At 42.8% G+C, this 21,184-nt stretch overlaps 1 protein-coding gene and 1 long non-coding RNA gene across 7 annotated transcripts in view; one reads left to right on the forward strand and one right to left on the reverse strand.

The window, feature by feature from the left end:
- Positions 1-15,406, reverse strand: part of POC5 (POC5 centriolar protein) — a gene marked incomplete at its 3' end in the record, with an annotated part of 37,653 nt that extends 22,247 nt beyond the window's left edge. For 2 of the 6 annotated variants that reach the window (XM_083465321.1, XM_083465318.1), the window contains exons 1-6: positions 14,953-15,274; positions 12,857-12,957; positions 10,553-10,655; positions 3,741-3,851; positions 2,726-2,922; positions 809-985 (exon numbers count right to left, since the gene is read on the reverse strand). In XM_083465321.1, the coding sequence (XP_083321447.1) occupies positions 809-985; positions 2,726-2,922; positions 3,741-3,851; positions 10,553-10,655; positions 12,857-12,940 (672 nt within the window). In that variant the 5' untranslated portion in view covers positions 12,941-12,957; positions 14,953-15,274. Of the gene's footprint in view, positions 1-808; positions 986-2,725; positions 2,923-3,740; positions 3,852-10,552; positions 10,656-12,856; positions 12,958-14,952 lie in introns of all 6 variants that reach the window. The other 4 variants (XM_083465319.1, XM_083465320.1, XM_083465323.1 and 1 more) reach the window with 4 other exon arrangements.
- Positions 7,617-9,781, forward strand: LOC310688787. The gene is made up of 2 exons (XR_014517182.1): positions 7,617-8,355; positions 9,309-9,781. It is a non-coding gene; the product is annotated as an uncharacterized lncRNA (long non-coding RNA).
- Positions 15,407-21,184: the final 5,778 nt, after the last annotated feature.

Here is a 21,184-nt window from a genome sequence, read left to right on the forward strand (position 1 = left end):
ATAAAGCCCTATGGCTCAGGTCCAGGCAATCTGAAGGACCATATTCTCTCACATGAATCTGCCCACAGGCATGTTTGGTGGGAACGTGGGAAAGGGCCTTCTCAGTGGCTGCTCCCAGGCCTTGAATTCCCTTCCTACAGAGGCTAGACCCCTCCTTGTTGTCCTTCTGCTGGCTGGTGAAGACTGTTTTATTCCAGCAGGTTTTGGGGAACTGATTGCTCTTAAGGAAAGGGCTCTTGATAGTGTGCTGTACTGTTGCTGCTTCAGTGTGAGAATGCATGTTCTCTATCTGCATTTTAATAGGGGTTTTTCACATAGTTTCTTTTTACAGTAATGATAACCTTTTATATGTTTTTAGCTATGTGTTTTTTATCTGTACAGTTGTACCTTGGAAGTCAAACAGCTTAGTTCCCGAACGTTTTGGCTCCCGAACGTTGCAAACCTGGAAGTGACTATTCCAGCTTGCGAACTATTTTTTGAAGCCGAACGTCTGATGAGGCTTCTGCGGCTTCCGATTTGCTGCAGGAGCTTCCAAGGTATTTGTTTTAGTGTTTTAGTGTTTGTGAGCTGTCTTGAGTCCTAGTTCTGGGGAAAAGGCAGGATATGAAGGAATGAATAAAGATAATAGGATGGTATCCACAGGAGACCCTCAGCTACAGAGTGATTGACAGGGGCAATGCGATCTTTCAGGTTCCTAGTTCCAAGCTGTATAGGGCTTTATGCACCCAAACCAGCACCTTGAACTTAGCCCAGCAGCTAATTTGCAACACTGTATGAATTATTACAATAAATTAGCAAAAAGTGTTACCTCATCTTTTCTCCCTATTGAAATCTCATATGTATGCAGCAGTTCCTTCAGGTTCTCCATCTGATTGGTCAATTGTCTCACATGGGCTGCATGTTTTTCTCTTTCTTGTCTCAATTCTAGCGTGTGATGTTCAATGAAATGAAGCTTCCATTTCCTCAGTTCAGTCAGAACATTGGTCTGAAGATACAAAGGGGGAAGTTTACTGAAGAAATTGAACTAACCCTAGCCCACCAAACACATACAATGAAGTGTAACACTGCTATTATAGAAAGTAGTTCCACATTCCACAGAAAAGTTAACCGATAATTAATGCTGCATTAAGAAGTATGTACGAGCAGAAAGAGAACAGCACATCTTTTTCACATGTCACAGCACAGGCTCTTTGGTATATGACATTTATTTATTGTTTACGAAAGTATCTATATATTGCCTTTCCACAAAATATCAGGGTGATGCACAGCAATATAAAAGCAGTATGGAACAACCATTCAAATGACTCGCTCACATTTAGGTAGGTGTCAGCTTTGAACATCTAAATTCATGAACCCATAGAACCTATGCAGGGCCTTCTCTGAAGAGCAGTTAAATTAGAACATTGGACCACAAGAGCCCAGTATCACAGAAACACAAGGCAGATGGTTTTGTTTTTTTACTTGCTTTGATATGCGAGCCCAATGCAAATGGCTCATTCAAATGCCAATTTTTCCATATGAGTTTCACTCAGGTAATCCAATCTTAAGAAGGCAGGAGTGTAATTATATTTTGACAGCTGTTGTTCAGAGTTCCAAGTGGAGGGAATTGGTTTCTAATCTGCAGTCCAGGCTGTTTTCTGTTCAGAGGGACTTGCACCCTTAGGCTCTATCTCAGCGGACGTCAATGTGTGCCGTTTGGGAATACCACTCCCATCAGCCCCAGCTGGTTGGCCAGTGATCAAGTGAATGATGGGAACTGTAGTCCACAACATCAGGAGAATATCATATTGACTAACCTTCCTCTAACTAGACATGATGCACAGCCACTGAGACTATAGCACTACAAAAAAAGAAGCGGTAGCAGAAAAGCAATATTAGAAGAAAAAGAATTTAGAGCAGCGGAGCCCTCTTGTCTATTTGCATGTGAAGCTCCACTGGGGAAGAACAGCTGGGGCTGGGTGTCTTAGAACAGCGAAACAATGGGTAGGGGAAAAGTCCTGCCCCCACCTACTCTTATAGTCTAAATTTGCTGCTTCTGAAGCTGTTTTGCTATTTAAAACAAAACAAAACAGTGCAGTATATCTTTCGTTGGGGTTTATTATGCATAGATTCTCAGTTGCTTTCCTTTTTGAACAAGCTTTTTGACATGACTAACTTTTGAGAGCAAAAGATCTTTTTTTACACACAAAAGATGTGTTCAAATGCCACTCAGTCAAGGTTGGTTCTTTAATCTTATAAAACCCCGCAGAAGCAGTGATAGAAGGAAACATTTCTAGAACTGGGGATTTTGTTCCGAGGGCTGGCGCAAGAAGTTGCACAAGCTGAGGTGGGCAGACCGCACCATCTCTTCTTGCTTCCAGCTTACCTTGCATTGCCACTGTGTTAGTGGCAAGATCAATTCCATGAAGAGGGGCTTGGGTGGGTAGGCAGCAGTGGTGGCTGGTGGGGAGGAGTAGCCATGTTAGTGGCATATGGGGAGGAGCATGAGCCACAACCCTCCCAATCTGCCACCTGAGCCATGTGGCCTAGTACTGCTCAGGTAGGTCAAGGCCCTGTGAACAGTACAGGATTTGACTTAGAGCCTTTTGAAAACAAAACTTTGATTTACTTGGCCAAAGCACTCAACATGCATTTCCCATGCACATTTTGTCACTAAATATTCAAAATGTTGCAAAAGACAAAGCTATCTGCAAGATGATTTTATAATTAATGCAAAGTTAAATACCTTAAGACTCCCACTCCAGAGATCAAGTATGCTCTCTATTTGGGTCACTCTTTCATCCGAAAGGCTTAAATCAGTCACATTTGACTCTTGAATATCTCTTTGACTAGATGAGGACCCTTCTGAAGAGCTGTCTTCTGAACGGACTGGGCAAAGACCCCCCACATTCGTATGAGCCGGCTCCTTTATTGCTGTTGAAACTGGGGGGAAAAAAAGAAATATGAAAAGGGCATTTAGATTTTCCACATCCTACCACTGAACTTACTTGGTGCAAGTCAAACAAAAGGTTTACAAAGCAAAAAGTACTGTGGCATCTTAATTGGAAAACGTTCGTGGACTAGAGTTGACTTCATTAGATGCCTTAGCACCTTCTGTTGCAGCAACAAACTAGCACAGTTGTTGCTTGGGAAGTTTTTGCTGGTCACTGTAAGCAAGCTATTTGACCTTAAGAGACTGATACCTTAACCCCACCGCAGGAAGTTGCCATTTGCTAAACCATAGTTAATGGCTTCCTGCTATGTCCTTAAACAGAAATTATATACTGTGCATAGTTGAACCATGATATAAAGAACCCCTTTAACAAAGATGGTTTCCACAGCAAAGCATTTCTTACACCTTCCCCCAATGGTAACAGAAACTATTTAAAAAAAGGGGGGAGGCAGTTTTGAGATTAAGCAGAAGGGATATTTATCATGGGGTGGTGGTGGAAGAGGCAATGCCCCATTCCATGTAAAGATCACCCCTCATGCTTCTCTACATAGTAGCTATTCTAGAAATACATACACTCAACAGACCATAGGTGGGACACTGAGCAAACTTGCAGGTAAAATTGTGTGTTAACAGTCAGTTCAAACCCCTAGGCACCCATCAAGTTAGCTTGGGCCAGACACCATTTCAGCATAATTTATTTGAAAAAGAAAAGCATGGAACCCCTATCTGTAAACTGAACCTTAATGAGAGTTTTTAAGCAGTAGATACATGAGTCAAAATTTTATTTCTCACCCCAGTTAAGTTATACCTTCTATCCTTGTTGTCCGAGTAGATGTAGCAAAATCAGAAGGTCTCCCATGTTTCCTCCGTCTCACTGCTGCAGTTTCATGTCTGCGTTCATCCATTACTGGACTTATTCCTGTTTCAAATATGAGGATTGACCAGATTTGCATAGGTTGGTTTAGGGCATTTCAGAATACCACTAATGAAAATATTCTTATGTTGGAAACTGAAACTAGGATTGCAACACTAATAAAATGGTCCCAATATGCTCTCCCAGTACTATTAGAATGGAAGCAAGCAGTAGCAGGATTGCAGTCTTGGGGTAACTAACTATGCGCTAGAGCTCTCCAAAGCCTTTTAGTTGAGGAAGAGGAACAAACTATTTATTTGTGTGTGTTCCAAAGTCTGTTACTTCCTGCTGAAAGGGAAATTTCACTAAATGCTAGATTTACTGGGTGAAAAATAAAATGCCAAGCATTAGAAAATCACAAGGGGCTGCTAACAACACAGTAGAAAGTTTGGCAATATATTTTCATAGACAAGAGATAAAGTCAGCTTTAACACAGATCCACTGAAGTGCAACAGTTCAATACTGGAGGACCAGCACCTTGAGAAAGCAGCACTTAACTGCCTGGAGATGAGTCACTGCTGCTCAGTAATTTATTGCATCAGTCTTACAAGTTTTCAGATTTAATTAACTAAGCAGATAACACAGGACAGGAAATTAAATTTTAGTGTTAAAACCATTCAAATGCTAGATTTAACACTGCAGCCTGTTTTATTCTGATATTTCTTCTTTATAGGACAGGAAGCTTCTTTGAAGATAATTGTTATCCTTAGATCTATCATTTCAAAGGAAGGCTTGTTATTAGTAATTGGAGTTCTCCCACCAAAGCATACTAGATTTAATCCACAAAACAGGTTTTTCAATTCAAAATTTTTGCAAAAGCATCAACTCTTCTGGATGCTCACTGTACTAAAACTCTACAGCTTATGAGACGATGGCAATCCCAAATGCAAAGTTCATAATTCTAATGAAAAGCAAATGTGTACGGGGTAAAACCAGGCAGATAAAAAATAAGAGGTCAATACTTCCCAGAACATTTCTACATACTTGCTGCTTTGGATGACCAGGCTCCATAAAGTTGGAAATATGCCAGTCCAGGTTGCAGTATCCATACCTACATAGCCAGGTTTGCTTCAAGAACTACAAGTTTCTCTTTCATTTCTTTCTTTTTTTTAAATAAAATTTTTATTGGTTTTTCACATTTTATAAAGACATAACACAGACATAAAAGACAAAGACAAAAACATATATAATTTCAAAGATCTTACTTTCTTAACTTTGGTCCTTGGCCTCCCCCCACCCCCCCTTCATACATCCCAATTCCCGTAATTGTGTCAGCAAGTTATTATTTTCCCTTCTTACCATGTTGATATTACATCTTTCATAAAAAATTAAATTCTTTTCCTAAGTTGGACTCAGATTCCCTTCCATCGATTTCCCAATTTTTATGAAACATAAACATATTGACTGAACCCAAAAGACATAAGTATTTTTAAAATTCTGTTTCCCCCCCTCCCATCCCCGGTTTCCGTCCCTTCCAAATATATGTCCAAAATAACAGTTCTTAGCCTGGATTCCTCACATCCGAGGCCTTCAAATCTCTTTCAGTCCCTCTCCGCCGGTTTTGTTGGTAGTCCTTCATGTTGGTCTTCGGATCTCGAAGGAGTTCTGTCCCAATCAAGCCAAATTTTCTTCCCACAAGAAAACTTAAAGACAACTGCTGCAAAAGTTCCATCAATCCTTCATATTCAGAGTCAGAATGAAGGCCCCAATCATATTTCTTCTTTCTTTTAAGTTCTTGAATTCCAAGTATTCCAGGGGCCTCCTCCTTCATCTTTCGCTTCTTTTGCAGATTTATAATCCATGTAATCCAAGGGTCTTCTTGTTTATAATCCACTTGTGTAGGCTTCTGGTTAGTACTTTCCATCTGTGCTCCCTCCTTTGCTTGTTTTGTCTCCTTCACTTCTTGCGATATCTCTTCCAGTTCAGCTGCAGATTTTTTCTCATTCAATTCCTCAGTACATTCAGCAGAGCTGCTTATTCCAGAAGTCAAGGTCATAAGTTGTTTATTCATTGCCAGACTCTGCTCTTGTAGGATTCCCACAAGGTAAAATGTTCTTTCTATCTCAGCTAGTAAATTTCCATCCGCAGCCATTGTAATGTCTCAGAGTTCCCCCTAGGGGGAATCTAGTTACTTAGTAGTCTTTTCCCAACAGTCCTTTACCTCGTTATTTGTTTCTTTGTTTCCAACCACTTTAGTTCAATTGTATCACATTTAGTCTAGAGAGATCTTAAATAACAAGCTTTTTCCCTTTAAGTTGCCCGTTTGACAGCTTTTGACAGCTGTCAAACTCCTTTCCTCTTCAACAGGCTCAAAGACAGGGCGCTCCCGGGCCCGGGAGGGGGGTTTGCATACAACGAGAGAGAAACTTCTGAAAATCCACTCTTACACTCCAGCTCCACACTTCTTTTATCAAATTGTGAAAGTTAATGTCTTTTTAACTCACCCCAAAAGGGTAGGCTCTCCAACTTAGTTCTCCTGCTATTGCTTTAGATCGTCTGCAGGAGGGGGGGTGCGGACTTCCCTTTAACACATCCCCCGGTCGTGCCAAATTCGTAGATATATATTTTAAATTCCGAATTCCGATCTACTCACGGGTTGCTTCTTTTTCGGGTCTGAATTTAAGGAAGAAAGTCAGAGCTCTTCAGCCATGGCACATGGCTTCGCTCCGCTGGGATAGCGGTCTACTCTCAGCACCACGCCGCTCCCCGTACCCTCTCCGTAGCCTTTAAAAAGGCTCTTCGTGGGTCGGGGGGACGCTTAAGGTGCCCACCAAGTCACCAGGTCCGCAGGCATCCGCGCCTGCAGTTTTTAAGGGTCTCTGCGTCGCCGTCGCGGCAAGACCCGTCCCCAGCGGAGCCGATTCCCTCCGGAGCTCGGAGGGAATCCGCCATTAGCTGTTTGCACCAACCCGGAAGTAGTTTCTCTTTCATTTCTTCCCCAACATGCCCAAATCCCTGGGAATTCATGCCCTTTTTCTATGCATGCATTTGTGGGAGTTCACAAAAGCACTCTACCTACAGACATCCCATGATAAGGGAATATGACCATCCTTTTCAATACTGGCTTTATGCTTGATACTCATGCCTTTGTTAAACACTCTCAGACACAAGGGCCCTTGAAACAGGAGGCGACTGCAGAAGTGACTTTCAGGTGGTTGAATCTAACCGAGTCATTGTATGAGTGGAAGAACTTGCAAGAAGAGAAGAAGAGGAGTTTGGATTTGATATCCTGCTTTATCACTACCCGAAGGAGTCTCAAAGCGGCTAACATTCTCCTTTCCCTTCCTCCCCCACAACAAACACTCTGTGAGGTGAGTGGGGCTGAGAGACTTCAGAGAAGTGTGACTAGCCCAAGGTCACCCAGCAGCTGCATGTGGAGGAGCGGAGACGCGAACCCAGTTCCCCAGATTACGAGTCTACCGCCCTTAACCAATACACCACACTGGTTACCCAATGTGTTGGGGAACCCCGATCAGATTTTGGGGGGTGCAGTGGGTATGGGGAAATTCTGCAGTGCAAGATGAAGTTGTTCACCCCCTCAGTGACTTCACCCAGGCTTTTGTTCTACATATTTTAGAAGGGGCCATTTTGCATACACATTCAAGAATGTACTTCAGCGACAAAATTAAATTCCATCTGTGAACTAGATGGCTGTTATAAACTCTTGTCAGTTCCTTCTTCAATGAACATGATCTAGTGTGAAGGCTGCCTGCTTGGTAACTGTCTTGCTGCCAAAAACTAGAAATTTCATCACCTACTGGACACACTTACTAGAGAAGAATGAACTGGGCTCACGCAAGACGCTGTTAGGCTCCAATGTCAGCTCAGCAGTAGGAAAGCCACTGTGATCTCCAGAGGGTTTGAGGAGGAGGAGAAATTCCTAACGGTGTTTCGTCATACAGGTTGGGATTACTACAACTGCAGCTAATCTGATATTAGCTTGCAAAAACGTTCCCTCCCCATTAAGGATATGAGTACATATCCAGTAGCAGACCATCTTACAACTGCTCTTAGAACTACTGTAGAATTCTAGAGTCTTGCAATAATTTGAATTCTAGCAGTTTTGCTGCTGTACATAATTTGTTGTTTAAAGATCTATTTTGTGCATGGTCTTCAGACTCATGCTTGCTCAGTGACAAAAGGACCAATTTACCCTCAAGTGCTTGTCCCTCACTCGGCACACAAGGCTAGTAAAATATGTTTGCACATGCAGACCCTGCAGTAAAAACTCAAGATGGCATCGTTATCTAAACCTTTTATTTTGTTGTCTATGAAATGAAACTGTGGAACTTCAGGAACCTGCCTCAGCTCCAAGTTAGAGACAAAGACAAGGCTTCTGGTATGATCCAGTGGGTGGCCAAACACTCAACATCACAAGTAGAAATGTGAACACAAGGAAAGAAACAAAAAGGCTAAATGATCAGGAAAGAAATATGGGAGAGAAGAAATAGATGTTGGAAGAAGAAAAAAGTAGAAGGTTCAGAAATGTAACAGCAAAACTCTTAATGTGGTAAGATAACTATTAGCTGAAAGACAAAAGCAATGTTTGTACATTATGGTAAGCCATAGTTAATAGGCTTTCCATGATTTTATAGAAGGCTCTTACTTCATTCCTTTCCTCTAGCCAGCAGGAGCAACAAGCTAAGATGTCTGGCTCCACATTACTAGGGATTATGATTTATTTTGCCCCAAGTCATGAGCCAAGAATAAACCTTGCCACTTTTAGACCCAGATGCGGTGAAAAGCAGGGTATATATTATTATTTTTAAAAAAAAACAATGTTTGAAGTAAAAACAAATCATGATTCCTAGTTAGAACATAACATGAAGCCAGGGATCGTGCTTTGCAGCTCCCGTTGGCTAGAGCACAGGTCTTCATCTGATAGGCTGGGAATCTAGTTGTGGGTCACGGCCTAATCCAAGGTGGATTGCAACAGGAGCACTAACACCATGCAGATATGTGGTAAAAGATTAAGAAATGGGTCCCCAAATGAATATTTGGGTTAAAAGTGGGTCCTGGGGTCTGAAAAATGTTAAAGACTACTGGGCTAGAGGGGAAAGAGAAAAGCGGGAGTCTTCTATACCATCATGGAAAACCATTATCTATAGTTTGCCATGATGTTCAAACTGGATTATAGAAAAGCAAAAAGTGAAGGTTTAACAAGGTATAACAATAAATTATGTCTGTTGCATGTAAAGACTGGTAAAAGGAGCCTTCTCCCTACAGGGGGCAAAACAGATAAGGAGCACACAAGCCTGGAACCTTGATATCAAGCAGGTAGAACCCCAGTTTCAATGTAACATTCAAGAATGTATGTATTTGTTGTGACCCACCCTGCTGACAAAGGATGGGGATAGTCATTTCTTAAATTGATGAAGGTGTTTTAAAAAGAAAAGAAAGGTCTTAGCGATGTAAGCGTTTAAAACATAGTGAAGGCCCATTATCTATACTTCTGTTTTTCAGGCTTGATTTGTATTTCCTAGACAAAAACACCCAGCGTGTCTTTTTAGGCAAACCTGGCTATGTCTAAAATATGTCTCAGGAGTACATGCAATAGAAAGAGAGTGTGGGTGTTATTGTACTGCTGTGCCAAGCTTAAAGATGTGAAGGTCCAGAAAACAAGAAAGAGAAAAATTGGAAAGAAACCCAGAAAAAGAGGGGGCAGATCCACCCCCTATTTTTCCAGTTGCCCCCCAGATCTTCATATCACTAGTCAAGATGATAGTGAAGCAGAACTGCATCCATTTGAAGACCCAAGAATCATAAGAGGTCCTGAAGCCACTGTATATATGAGCAAAACCAAGTCCTAGTAAGAACTGCTGCATCTCTTAAGATTCTATACAATCTTGCCACTTCAAACTGTCCTAGTTTGTTTTTCTTGCAAAGTAAATAAACAAACTTTTGTAATTTTGAATAAATGCCTGTAAAAATTGGAACTATAGGGATGTCATACTTTCTGAATGCCTTGAATGATTAAAGGCATTAACATGAATTAAAACTATTTCACATTTTCAAAAGGAAACAATATTAATGCAAATGTTACCTTTCCAAATTGCCTCAAGATATATATTGTTAACTAAAAACAATGTCTGAAACAAATCATTAAAAGTCAATCACTCCTGTCTTCCAAGAAAGAAAAATACCACAAGGCACCAGATTATAGGAACATAATGACTAGATGGGAAGAATTAAATGTTCAGTTTGGCCAGAACTAGTCTACTCTGCTTAGCAAACGTATAAAAATATAGCACATATATAAACTGACAAATGAATATGTGCTATGAAATCTCCTTGAAGTAAATCATATTATGAGTTAACAAGTTACCATGAATTAGATATCATACCAATGGGAAACTCTGAACAATTTTAGAATGCTTCGTTGAAGATCAGGCAAAGTACGAGTATATTTCATGTGGGACAACACAAAGTCATCCTCATCTGGGTTATGTGGTTTACTTGGTAGCAGAGCATTTGAGCATGAAAGAGAGATAAATAAAATGTCATTGCCAACCTTTGCAATATGCTCACATACCAGTCAAGGTAATCCATTTCAAAATATAAGGCATGGGAGAGCCTTCATTCTAATCAGTAGTAACACCCTTTCCTGCACTGGCAGGCATTTCAGAGAGTTGGAGATAACTTCCTTTCATAAAAAAACAAATCTCCCCTTATCTCCTGATAAATACCCATTTTCTATCACAAGTTACCTGCAGACTTCTGGCGAACCTCTATGCGATCCGACTGCCTCAATACACTTGGTTCAAACTTTGGGGTAACTACAGCATAACGAAGCAGCTCTTCGTATTCATCCTGTCATAAAAGGACCACAAGACTGATGTCAAAGGCAGTGACTGGGTTGAGTGCGACAGTTTGTGCCGGTTTACTGTGCAGGAAGGCTATTCCCATACAAAGCAGGCTACTGACCTCAAGGTTTCCCTGCTTGCCAAATCTCTTAGTTGCTGAATGGAGAAAGACATGGCTTCTGAGGTCTTGCCACCGCTCAGCCCTCCTATTCCCCCCACTGTGATAGCTTGTTGGTTTTTCAAACACCATTCCCAATATTTAAACTGAGTTACTCAAATCACTAACACCTAGTGTCTGTTTTATTTGTATATTGTATTAACACATATAATGCTCAAGACTACTACAAAACTGACAAAAACATATATAAAAAAACAACACAGCACCACCAAACACACAAACAAATTCAAAATTAGGCAGTATTTTAAGGCATTATATGGTAACAGCCCATTAAACAATTCATCAAAATGTAACTGATGAAAAACCAATCTCAAAACAAATAGGTTCATAATTACCAACTCATAAGAGTATTTCGAAAGTAAAAACTTAGTCTTGAACTAATTAAAACACATATCCCACCTAATAAAAATAATAATACTGTGACCATAAGCACACTTACTAGGGAGCAAGCACCAGAAAAGCAGCACATTTAAAAAGGACAGAATATAGTTGCCAAGAAATTCCTATGACGTAAGAAGTATGCAGTGCACTTGTGGGGCCAGCATCTCAACCTCCTCTCTTACTTGGGCCAACCTAAGTCCTTTCTTAGTTATCCCAAAAGTGAGGGCTCTGGGATCTGATGACATGGATCAGAATACAGAGCCTCACCTTCATTCAACCACCAAGGGAAGAACCCACCACCTGCAGTGGCTTCATGGAAAATACCCATGCAATGGACATCACTGCTGGTTTTGCACCCAACAGTGGATGTTGACAATAATATCTAATAGTAGGAGTAATAATTGTAATAATAATACCTAGGGGGAGGGTTGGGTTCACAGGGCTTCTGTCTCTTTGGTGGTGGCAGCTGGGAAGCAGATGGTAAGAAGTGTCTCACAAGTCTTCTAAATTGTTGCTGCTGAGCTTAGTCCTTGATAGCAAAGCTACTGAGAGAAGGCAACACTATTAACTACTTCAACTACCTCAGGGCCTATGATCAGCAGGGGAAACCTTGTTGGTGGTGCTGCCTCTGGCTGCTGCCTGGTTGGAATTGGCCTGTGACACGGCATTCTCAGTGGTGGTTCCTCAATTGTGGAATGTGCTCCCTGGTGAGGTGCACCCACCTCCCTCATCATTGACTTTCAGAAGAAATTTTAGAACATTCCTGTTTATTACCAACATTTGGTGACTACAAGATACTGGCCAGGGCAACCTTGAAATTAGGAACTGTGAGATACAATTGCTTTTAAATGTTTTAGATGTTCTAAATATTTTTAAATGTTTCTTATGTATTTATTTTTAAATTGTATTGTTCAGTCATTTTGATGTTTGCCACTCTAGGTTCTTTCGGGAAGAAGGGTGGGACAGAAATTTAATATTACTTACAACACAGCTTCTACAATATTGCCAGTCAAAAGCCACTTCAGCAATCATCCTGAAACAGACAACCTTTTCACTCAAGTACTCACACTCAGAGTCAACAAGGTGGCTCTCCCTCTCTGAAGGGCTGACACCCAAACGCCCATTCATGACTGAGAAAGTGCGCCTTCTTGATGGGCTAAGGATCTGGTTTCCTCAGGAGAGCTACAGTCAGGGAGCAGCCAGCATTCAAATTATGCTAGCTTGGGCCTGTGCATAGCCATCAGGAGGATTAGACCCACTCATCTGAAGTCCAAATGTGCAAACAGTACTGGTTCCTAACAGCATGCTTTGAACAAACATGTGCAGAGTGTCACTCAGAGCCACGGCTGCTGGTCCACCTTCCAGCCTTACCTCAGCCTAGTGTGGCAGAGTTGTGCCCACCCTTAGATAAAAATACACAGAAGACTAGAAATTTGAGCATCTACTTGTGGCAGTTATAAAAGGTCGAGATGCTGCATTTATTTACGGAGATGTACATTGTACTACACTTATTCTTCTCCACAGACATTTTGTACTGTTTCATTCTGCTAGATTTACAGGTGAATAGGATCTAAATGAAAGTTAACAGTTCTTAAGACATGCACTTTTTAAAAACACTGCACAATTTCCAAAACCTATTTCTAGCCCACCTGAAGTTCTGAAGAAACAGAACTCCCTCGATCAGAGTCTTTTGGCAAAACTGGACTTGTGCTGTTCTCTTCAGATGATGACATCCCACACTAAGGTATACCTATTAAAAAAAATAATCCAGAGGGTGAACTTCATTTTTTTATCCAAATCCCATTTCTTCATACGTATTGGCCAAACGCTCTTCTAAATCATTAATGGGCTCCAAATTTGAGGCAGGTAATCTTACGGGGTCACAAACTTTTCCATAACCAGTTCTAGTTCAATATTTGTGGTTCATTTAGGCTAAGAAGCAGAGTACTTCCTTACTTGCCACTCTCTTCCAAAAAAGTGTAATAAGGCTGGCTTTCTCAGAAGAATCTGCACCCTCCTGTTTACACTAACTAGAATACCGTATTGAATAAAATCATAAGGGACCAACACTTAAATTTTGTTGCTTTCCCTGCTTTTGGGGAGTGATATTGCTGTTTTGTTATTATTGATTTACTGTTAATAGGCTTTGATATTGTTTTTAATTATTTGTCTGGTAATGACTTGGAGTTTTGTTCAAAAGAAAAGTGGGATTATTCAATAAAATATAAATAAGAACCAGAAATCAAAAACTAATAATACTGATTAGAACACTGAGTAAAACAAAAAGAGGTAAAAATCTAAAACATGGCCTGACACCTTGTCTCTATACCATTCTTTTTCTTTTCTTTTTTGCAATGCAATGTACAAGTTAAGACCATCATAAAACATTCTAACACATATTCACAGGTTAACTAGAAGCAAGTTAGCTTGCACTGCAGAATAACCTAATTTGGTCTACATAATCACCTTCTTTATACCATACACTAAGCTTCCACCCTCCAAATATGGAGCCTGCTAGAAACGCTTTCAAGTTATAACACAGATCCAGTCTATGTGGCAAGAACCTGTTTTGAATAACTGTAAAGAGTCTTCTAAGGTCACATAAGCAGAATCTGCAGGTCTTGATTAAGACAAATGGAGTATTTCACTGCTTTTGGGGAAGCATTACTCAAGTAAAGGTACCAACAGCATGCAGAAATACTCTTTCAGCTCCTATTTCAATCAAGCTTTTATCTTAATCAGCTCTAAAGTGTTGCTTAAGGCTAATGCACAACAGATGCAGACACAGGAGGTTAAGGCGGCCATATTTCAATTTTATCCAGCTGTCCTAAAAATGTGCAAAGTAGCCAATTTATAGCACTTTAAAGCGTGTTTAAAGCATATCACACACACTAACAAGAAGGTTGCAAGGAAGTTCATCTCCAAATTTCAAATAAGGGCATAAGAGAGGGAGACAGCAACTTTTTTATAGTCACTAAGTCAGCTCATATGGCTTAGATTGGGAGTAAGAAACGACTGAGCTACCATGAGGGAAAAGTAGGTAACCAGGTTGCTTAGGCAACCCAACAGATGTACCTTCAAGCATGGGTCTGCTCAAGTTCACGGAATGTGAATTAAAGTGCTGTGAAAAAACATGTTGTGCGCATTAACAACACTAGTGTAAAAGGCATGTTAGCAAGCATTTTGTAGCAGTAAGGCTACTGGACTGACAATCACACCCATATGATTTTTTTCTTTTTGTTGTATTGGTCTTCTGTCAGCGGCAACATTATTTTCGATTACTTATTTATTTCTCACTACATTTACACCCCACCATTCCCCCCAAAGAGCTCCAAGCAGCCTGCATAGTTCTTCCCCATCCTCATTTCATCCTCATAACAAGCCTGTGAGGCAAGTTAGGCTGAGAGAGTGACTGACTGAACCAGGCATAGGCAAACTCGACCCTCCAGACGCGTTCGGACTACAACTCCCATGATCCCTAGCTAACAGGACCAGCGGTCAGGGATGATGGAAACTGTAGTCCCAAAACATCTGGAGGGCCGAGTTTGCCTATGCCTGGACCAAGGCCACCCATCGAGTCGGGATGATGAAGCCTGCTCTCCTGTACAGCCCAGCCCTCTAACCACACGGGCTCAATTCTCACGCTCACCATCTCCTTTAACTCCCGCTTTCCTCTCTAGGCAACCCAAAAGAGAGCGTCGCTAGGTACACTGGTACAGGAAAGCCGCAGTTCTTACAGACCTACCTGGGAGTAAAGTCCCACTGCACTCAATGGGGCTTACTTCTGAGTAGGCACAAACAAGTGCATGCACTGTGAGTCGGAAAGGGGCCAACAGGCCTTACAAGGCGCCAGGCAGAAGCGTGCAATTAGAAGGAAGTGCTGCGAAGGGTGCATTGCACGGAGAGAAGGGAAGAGACGCTTTCGCCCCTCTAGGCAACGGGCAGATGCAGAATTTAGAATGGCGCTTATTGCGCGTCAGGACGCGAGGAAAGTGACGCGCCTCCGCGACCCGGTGCTTCTCCAGCCTGCCTCCGGCTCGAGGTCCCCGCAGCCCCTTCCCCCGAAAGCCGCCTCCCTCACCTGAGCAGCCTCCTCCGCTCCTCACCTCCCCAGCAAGAGAAGCCTGACAGTTTCAAACTGCCAGCCCGGAAAGAAAGGGCGGCTGTGATTGGTCCCCGTCCTCTTGTTAAAGACCCGCTGACAGGGCAGTGTCGCGCAGCCCGCTTGATCGCCAATCGGCACTCCGGACACGCATTCGGAGGCGGGGCTTTGCCGGTGACGAAGGCCAATTAAAACCCCAGAAGCAAGGGCAGTTCGGCTAGGGATTTTTTTTTAAGGGCTTCCAGAGCGTGAGTTCTGACGTAACAGAACGGGCCGTCTCCCGCGTGCTGATTGGTTCGTTGATGGGAGCCCGGGCCCGAGAGGCGGGTAGCGAGGAGGCAGTTGAGGGGTAAGGCCACGTGACAAGGACGGGAGAAGGCGGGGCGCGTCTGAGGGACGAAGCTGGAGGTTTTGTTGTGGTTACTGAGAAGCGCAGCGCGAGCTCCCTTTAAGCGCGGTGGGGATTGCACCGAAATGAGGGTGCACAGGATTGCAGTCTAAATGATAAGAGGGACTTGGAGGTGCTTGATTTGATCAAGATTCCGCCTTGTCTAGGGGAAGGCAGAAAGATCTTCTGGAAGATCCCTTGATGGTTTGCTTTATTTCTTAAGGGTTTCTCGTTCCCAGCTGCTTAACAGCAGCAGCAACGAAAATACTTTCCCTGACAAAATCAGGCTGAAGAAAGCCAAGCTGTGGGATTGAAAACAAATTCCTAGGCAGACAGGAAGGCACCTGCATTCTCCGGATTCTCCTGCTTTGCGTTATGACCAAGAGTCGCTCCTGTACTGCGGAGGTTTAGCAGATTATTTCACTAAAATTTAAGCTACGTTTGTCTTTCCTCACAAATAATGGAGTTTCCTAGAGTAAAAGCACTTGGGAATACTTAAAATGCCAGCGAGGCTGAAGTACTTGCTAAGAGTTAGTTGTATTTTAATATTTTGTTGGAAGCCGCCCAGAGTGGCTGGGGAAACCCAGCCAGATGGATGGGGTATAAATAATTAATATTAATAATAATAATAATTAGGCGTGCAGTTGAGAGATTTCCATAGGTGCCTGGTGGTTGGTCACTATCAGAACAGTATGCTGGACTAAATGGGCCGCTGGTCTGATCCATCAGTCTCTTAAATTCTTACAGTGTACAAATCAACACATTTTGAGGATGCGTGGACAGTTCCAGGGGAGAGTAGAGGAAGGTGAATTCCCAGTCTGTGACATTAGCCCAGTGAAAAGCCCATGTGAATAATTTAAACCTCCAAAATGGAAAGCCACTAAGATTTGCTTTAAACAAATCTTAAAAGCATTTATGACAAATTAGGACATTGTTCTTCAACCTTCGGTCCCCATATGCACAACAGCTGAGGACTTGTGAACAACACTGCGTTTGACAGTAAGAGCATCGGTTTCAATACTGATTTCCAAAGAACAGTTCCAACTTAAATTACTCAGCACATTTACAAAAATAAAGATGCTAATGTTTAATCTTAAAGGGATTTTAAAAAAAAGATTTACAATAATAGCATACTTGGTTAAAAAAAAAAGGTAAACGACCCCAGGACGGTTAAATCCAGTCAAAGGTGACGGGTGCATTACTCATCTCGCTTCAGGCCGAGGGAGCCGGCGTTTGTCCACAGACAGCTTTCTGTATCATGTGGCCAGCATAACTAAACTGCTTCTGGCACAACGGAACACCGTGATGGAAGCCAGAGCTCACGGAAACGCCATTTACCTTCCTGCCGCAGCGGTACCTATTTATCTACTTGCACTGGCATTGCTTTCAAACTGCTAGGATGGCAGAATCTAAGGCAGAGTAATGGGAGCTCACCCTGTCACGTGGATTCGAACTGCCGACCTTCCAGTCAGCAAGCCCAACCCCACATCCCTGTACATATTAACAGCCAGCTCATTATCCACGTATGGCTTTTTGTGCAGCCAAAACTGCATAATTTTTACACACAAGAAGGGAGGTGTCAACAGGCCTGGGGAAACTACAATACTAAATTAAATAATAAGTGAAGCACATATGCAAAATCAGTCCAATAAGAAGGATTGAGCTGGCTGTCCAGAACACTGTTACTCTCCACACTGCAGTATCTTCTTGCAGGTCCTACTTAGAAAGAAGACTTCCCTGCCTCCCCACCCCCTTGTTTAACCTTCTCAATAAAATATCATTGTGGAATATCTCTGATCAGCTGACAAATGACTAATACTGTACTGAGGTAAAAGCAATGCTGTCAAAATGAAAGAGATCAGGTAATCAGCTAAGCCCCCTCTGAAATGAGTTCAAAAGATCAGCATTTCTAGAGATCTCTTAATGGCAATGCGTACACCAATAACGTATTTGTGATGACATATTTTGCCTCCAGCGCTATGAATTTCCACTGCATCCAGAGGTAAAGAACAATAAAGTGCACATTATCAGCCATCTCTCATGCTAGAACCGGGGGTTCTGCTGAAATCTGTTATTCAAAATTGTGAGGAATGAAGCCTTTTATTTTCCCATTCTTGCTTGCAGCAGTCTATGATGTACCATTTTAAAGGCAGCCTACAGACAATTCCACAATGCAACTTACAGAACTACTATGAAGCTTTTAACTACTAAGCGCGCAGAACTGAGTCGCCACTAGAAAGTGCACTTATGAGACAGTGGAGCTGCCAGATGGAAATCTCTCCACATCTTGCTCCAAAGAGATGGATGTTGACGGATGATGACTGGCTTCATGTTTCATGGGTCCCCTGGCAAAGTTCTCTCTGATTGGACTCTTCCTATGATAGTAGCCCCTCCCATTTGGATTTCACACACAAGTAAGTGGGGGCACCATATAGGTGGGGCATGGGGCCAAGACCCCCCAAATTTTCAAGCAGAGGGGCAGGCCCCCTCAATATTCTGCAGCTGCAGCGGGCTTCCCCGTGGCTGTGGTGGGCCCCAGCAAGGCCCCTCCCATCGTGTGACATCACACATGCACACTGCCCCCCTCCCTTTGGGCAGCACCCAGCGCATGTGTAAGTATGGCTATTTTAGTTTATGTAGGCAGTGGAGCTACTGGGATACAGCCCTCACACTGAAAATCTCTTTTCATCACTTCTCTGATAAAAATAGGGACATCTTACCATACCCTCCAATATTTCTCAGATGAAAATATGCACATCCTAAGGAAAAGCGAGATATCCCGGGATCAAATCAGAAACTGGGATGACTTCTGTAAATCCGGGACTGTTCCTGGAAAATAGGGATACTTGGAGGGTCTGCAAAAGGAGCACAGAGAGTTCTGTATATAGGAGAATTTATAAAAGCAAGTGGCCCTCACTGAACTGGTGTAAAAGATCTTGTCAACCGGAGGAGCCCTGGCTGCCTAGATAAAACACTATAGCCCCACACACCTTTACCTGGGAGTAAGGCCCACTGAACTCGGTGCAGCTTTCGTCTGAGTAGACAGTTATTTACTAAATGCAAGTCAGCAGCAGCAGACGCCCCTGCTCGGCCAGGCACTTGGGAGCCTCAGCAATCGCTCTCTCCACCTGGAAACAAACTAGGACTGCTTGAAGAAAATGCACGTGCCAAAAATAAGCACTGGGCTGCCCCCTTGCCTACTTGGGATTGCCCAAGCAGATAGCCAGCCAATCAGGATGTTGTTAAAAATTTTTTTTTCTCTTCTCACTTCCCTCTGTGGCCCCCTAGCATCATGCTGTGGCCCCCCCATTAACGTAATTTTCACCTGTGCCCCCCTTGGAATATCCGGGTTGGGAAACACTGATTTAGTCCACTGCCTGAGCTGGACATACACCACTGTGTTACTTTTCTTTCTCTGAAGAAATTTCCATCACTTCTACAGCAGGTGGCAACGCATAATACTGTTCAGGCACCACTGAACTGACAGATGATCACTTGTGAAGACCGGAGGAGTGACTGGAATACATATGACATTGTGAGGGGAAACAGCTATAAACTGGATTTTACTAGGAGGTAATAAAGATTCCTTAGTAGTGTCAAACAGACTTTGTTCTTATAAGGGATGTGAATCAGTGTAAAGATCCAGAACATGATAAAGAGCAAGCAGGGGGAAAGCTAAATGAATGGCAGTAAAAAGCTTCTCAGTCTATAATGCCATGAATACTACACACAATCAAAACAGAACAGAACAGAACCACAAGCCCTCTTTGTTTGGAAGGCTGTGGCCAAATTGGTACATTGCAGTAGCTGTAGCACAAATTATAAAATGCAGAGGAGATCCCCAAATGCTAAATGAATCACCAATAGTCAGCATGGATTTCTGAAAAATAAGTCATGTCAGACTAACCTGATCTCGTTTTTTGACAGAATTACAAGCCGGGTAGATGAAGGGAACGCAGTGGATGTAGCCTACCTTGATTTCAGCAAGGCATTTGACAAGGTGCCCCATGATATTCTTGTAAAGAAGCTGGTAAAATGTGGTCTTGACTATGCTACCACTCAGTGGATTTGTAACTGGCTGACTGACCGAACCCAAAGGGTGCTCATCAATGGTTCCTCTTCATCCTGGAGAAGAGTGACTAGTGGGGTGCCACAGGGTTCTGTCTTGGGCCCGGTCTTATTCAACATCTTTATCAACGACTTGGATGATGGACTCAAGGGCATCCTGATCAAATTTGCAGATGACACCAAACTGGGAGGGGTGGCTAACACCCCAGAGGACAGGATCACACTTCAAAACGACCTTGACAGATTAGAGAACTGGGCAAAAACAAACAAGATGAATTTTAACAGGGAGAAATGTAAAGTATTGCACTTGGGCAAAAAAAATGAGAGGCACAAATACAAGATGGGTGACACCTGGCTTGAGAGCAGTACATGTGAAAAGGATCTAGGAGTCTTGGTTGACCACAAACTTGACATGAGCCAACAGTGTGACGCGGCAGCTAAAAAAGCCAATGCAATTCTGGGCTGCATCAATAGGAGTATAGCATCTAGATCAAGGGAAGTAATAGTGCCACTGTATTCTGCTCTGGTCAGACCACACCTGGAGTACTGTGTCCAGATCTGGGCACCACAGTTCAAGAAGGACACTGACAAACTGGAACGTGTCCAGAGGAGGGCAACCAAAATGGTCAAAGGCCTGGAAACGATGCCTTATGAGGAACGGCTAAGGGAGCTGGGCATGTTTAGCCTGGAGAAGAGGAGGTTAAGGGGTGATATGATAGCCATGTTCAAATATATAAAAGGATGTCACATAGAGGAGGGAGAAAGGTTGTTTTCTGCTGCTCCAGAGAAGCGGACACGGAGCAATGGATCCAAACTACAAGAAAGAAGATTCCACCTAAACATTAGGAAGAACTTCCTGACAGTAAGAGCTGTTTGACAGTGGAATTTGCTGCCAAGGAGTGTGGTGGAGTCTCCTACTTTGGAGGTCTTTAAGCAGAGGCTTGACAACCATATGTCAGGAGTGCTCTGATGGTGTTTCCTGCTTGGCAGGGGGTTGGACTCGATGGCCCTTGTGGTCTCTTCCAACTCTATGATTCTATTCTATGATTCTAATCAGGCCTTTGGTTTTCAGGTTGCTCCTAGAGAGGCAGTGGAGGAATATGCAACTTCGAATTCTCCCATTGCCTAACTCTCCCACTTGCTTCTTGTCTTTCTCCACACAGCTAGGTGAAAAAGAGGATTGGACACCTACACATTTAACAGTTGTGTCATGCAAGCTGTGCCTACTGAAGGTTCCGCTTCTGCAGAACTACAGTAAAAGATGCAGCAGTCCTGTCCACTTTTGGATCTGGCCAGCAGGTGGGGGAGGAGAACAGCTTTCCAAGAGAATTGGGAGGAACATGGCAAAACAAGTCACCCTCTCTCACTTTATCATCAGGCTAACGCTAGCTTAGACAGGGGCAGATCTCCTATGAAAGT

Source organism: Podarcis liolepis, assembly GCF_965112155.1.
Source record: "Podarcis liolepis genome assembly, chromosome: 11".
NCBI classification, from domain to species: domain Eukaryota; kingdom Metazoa; phylum Chordata; class Lepidosauria; order Squamata; family Lacertidae; genus Podarcis; species Podarcis liolepis.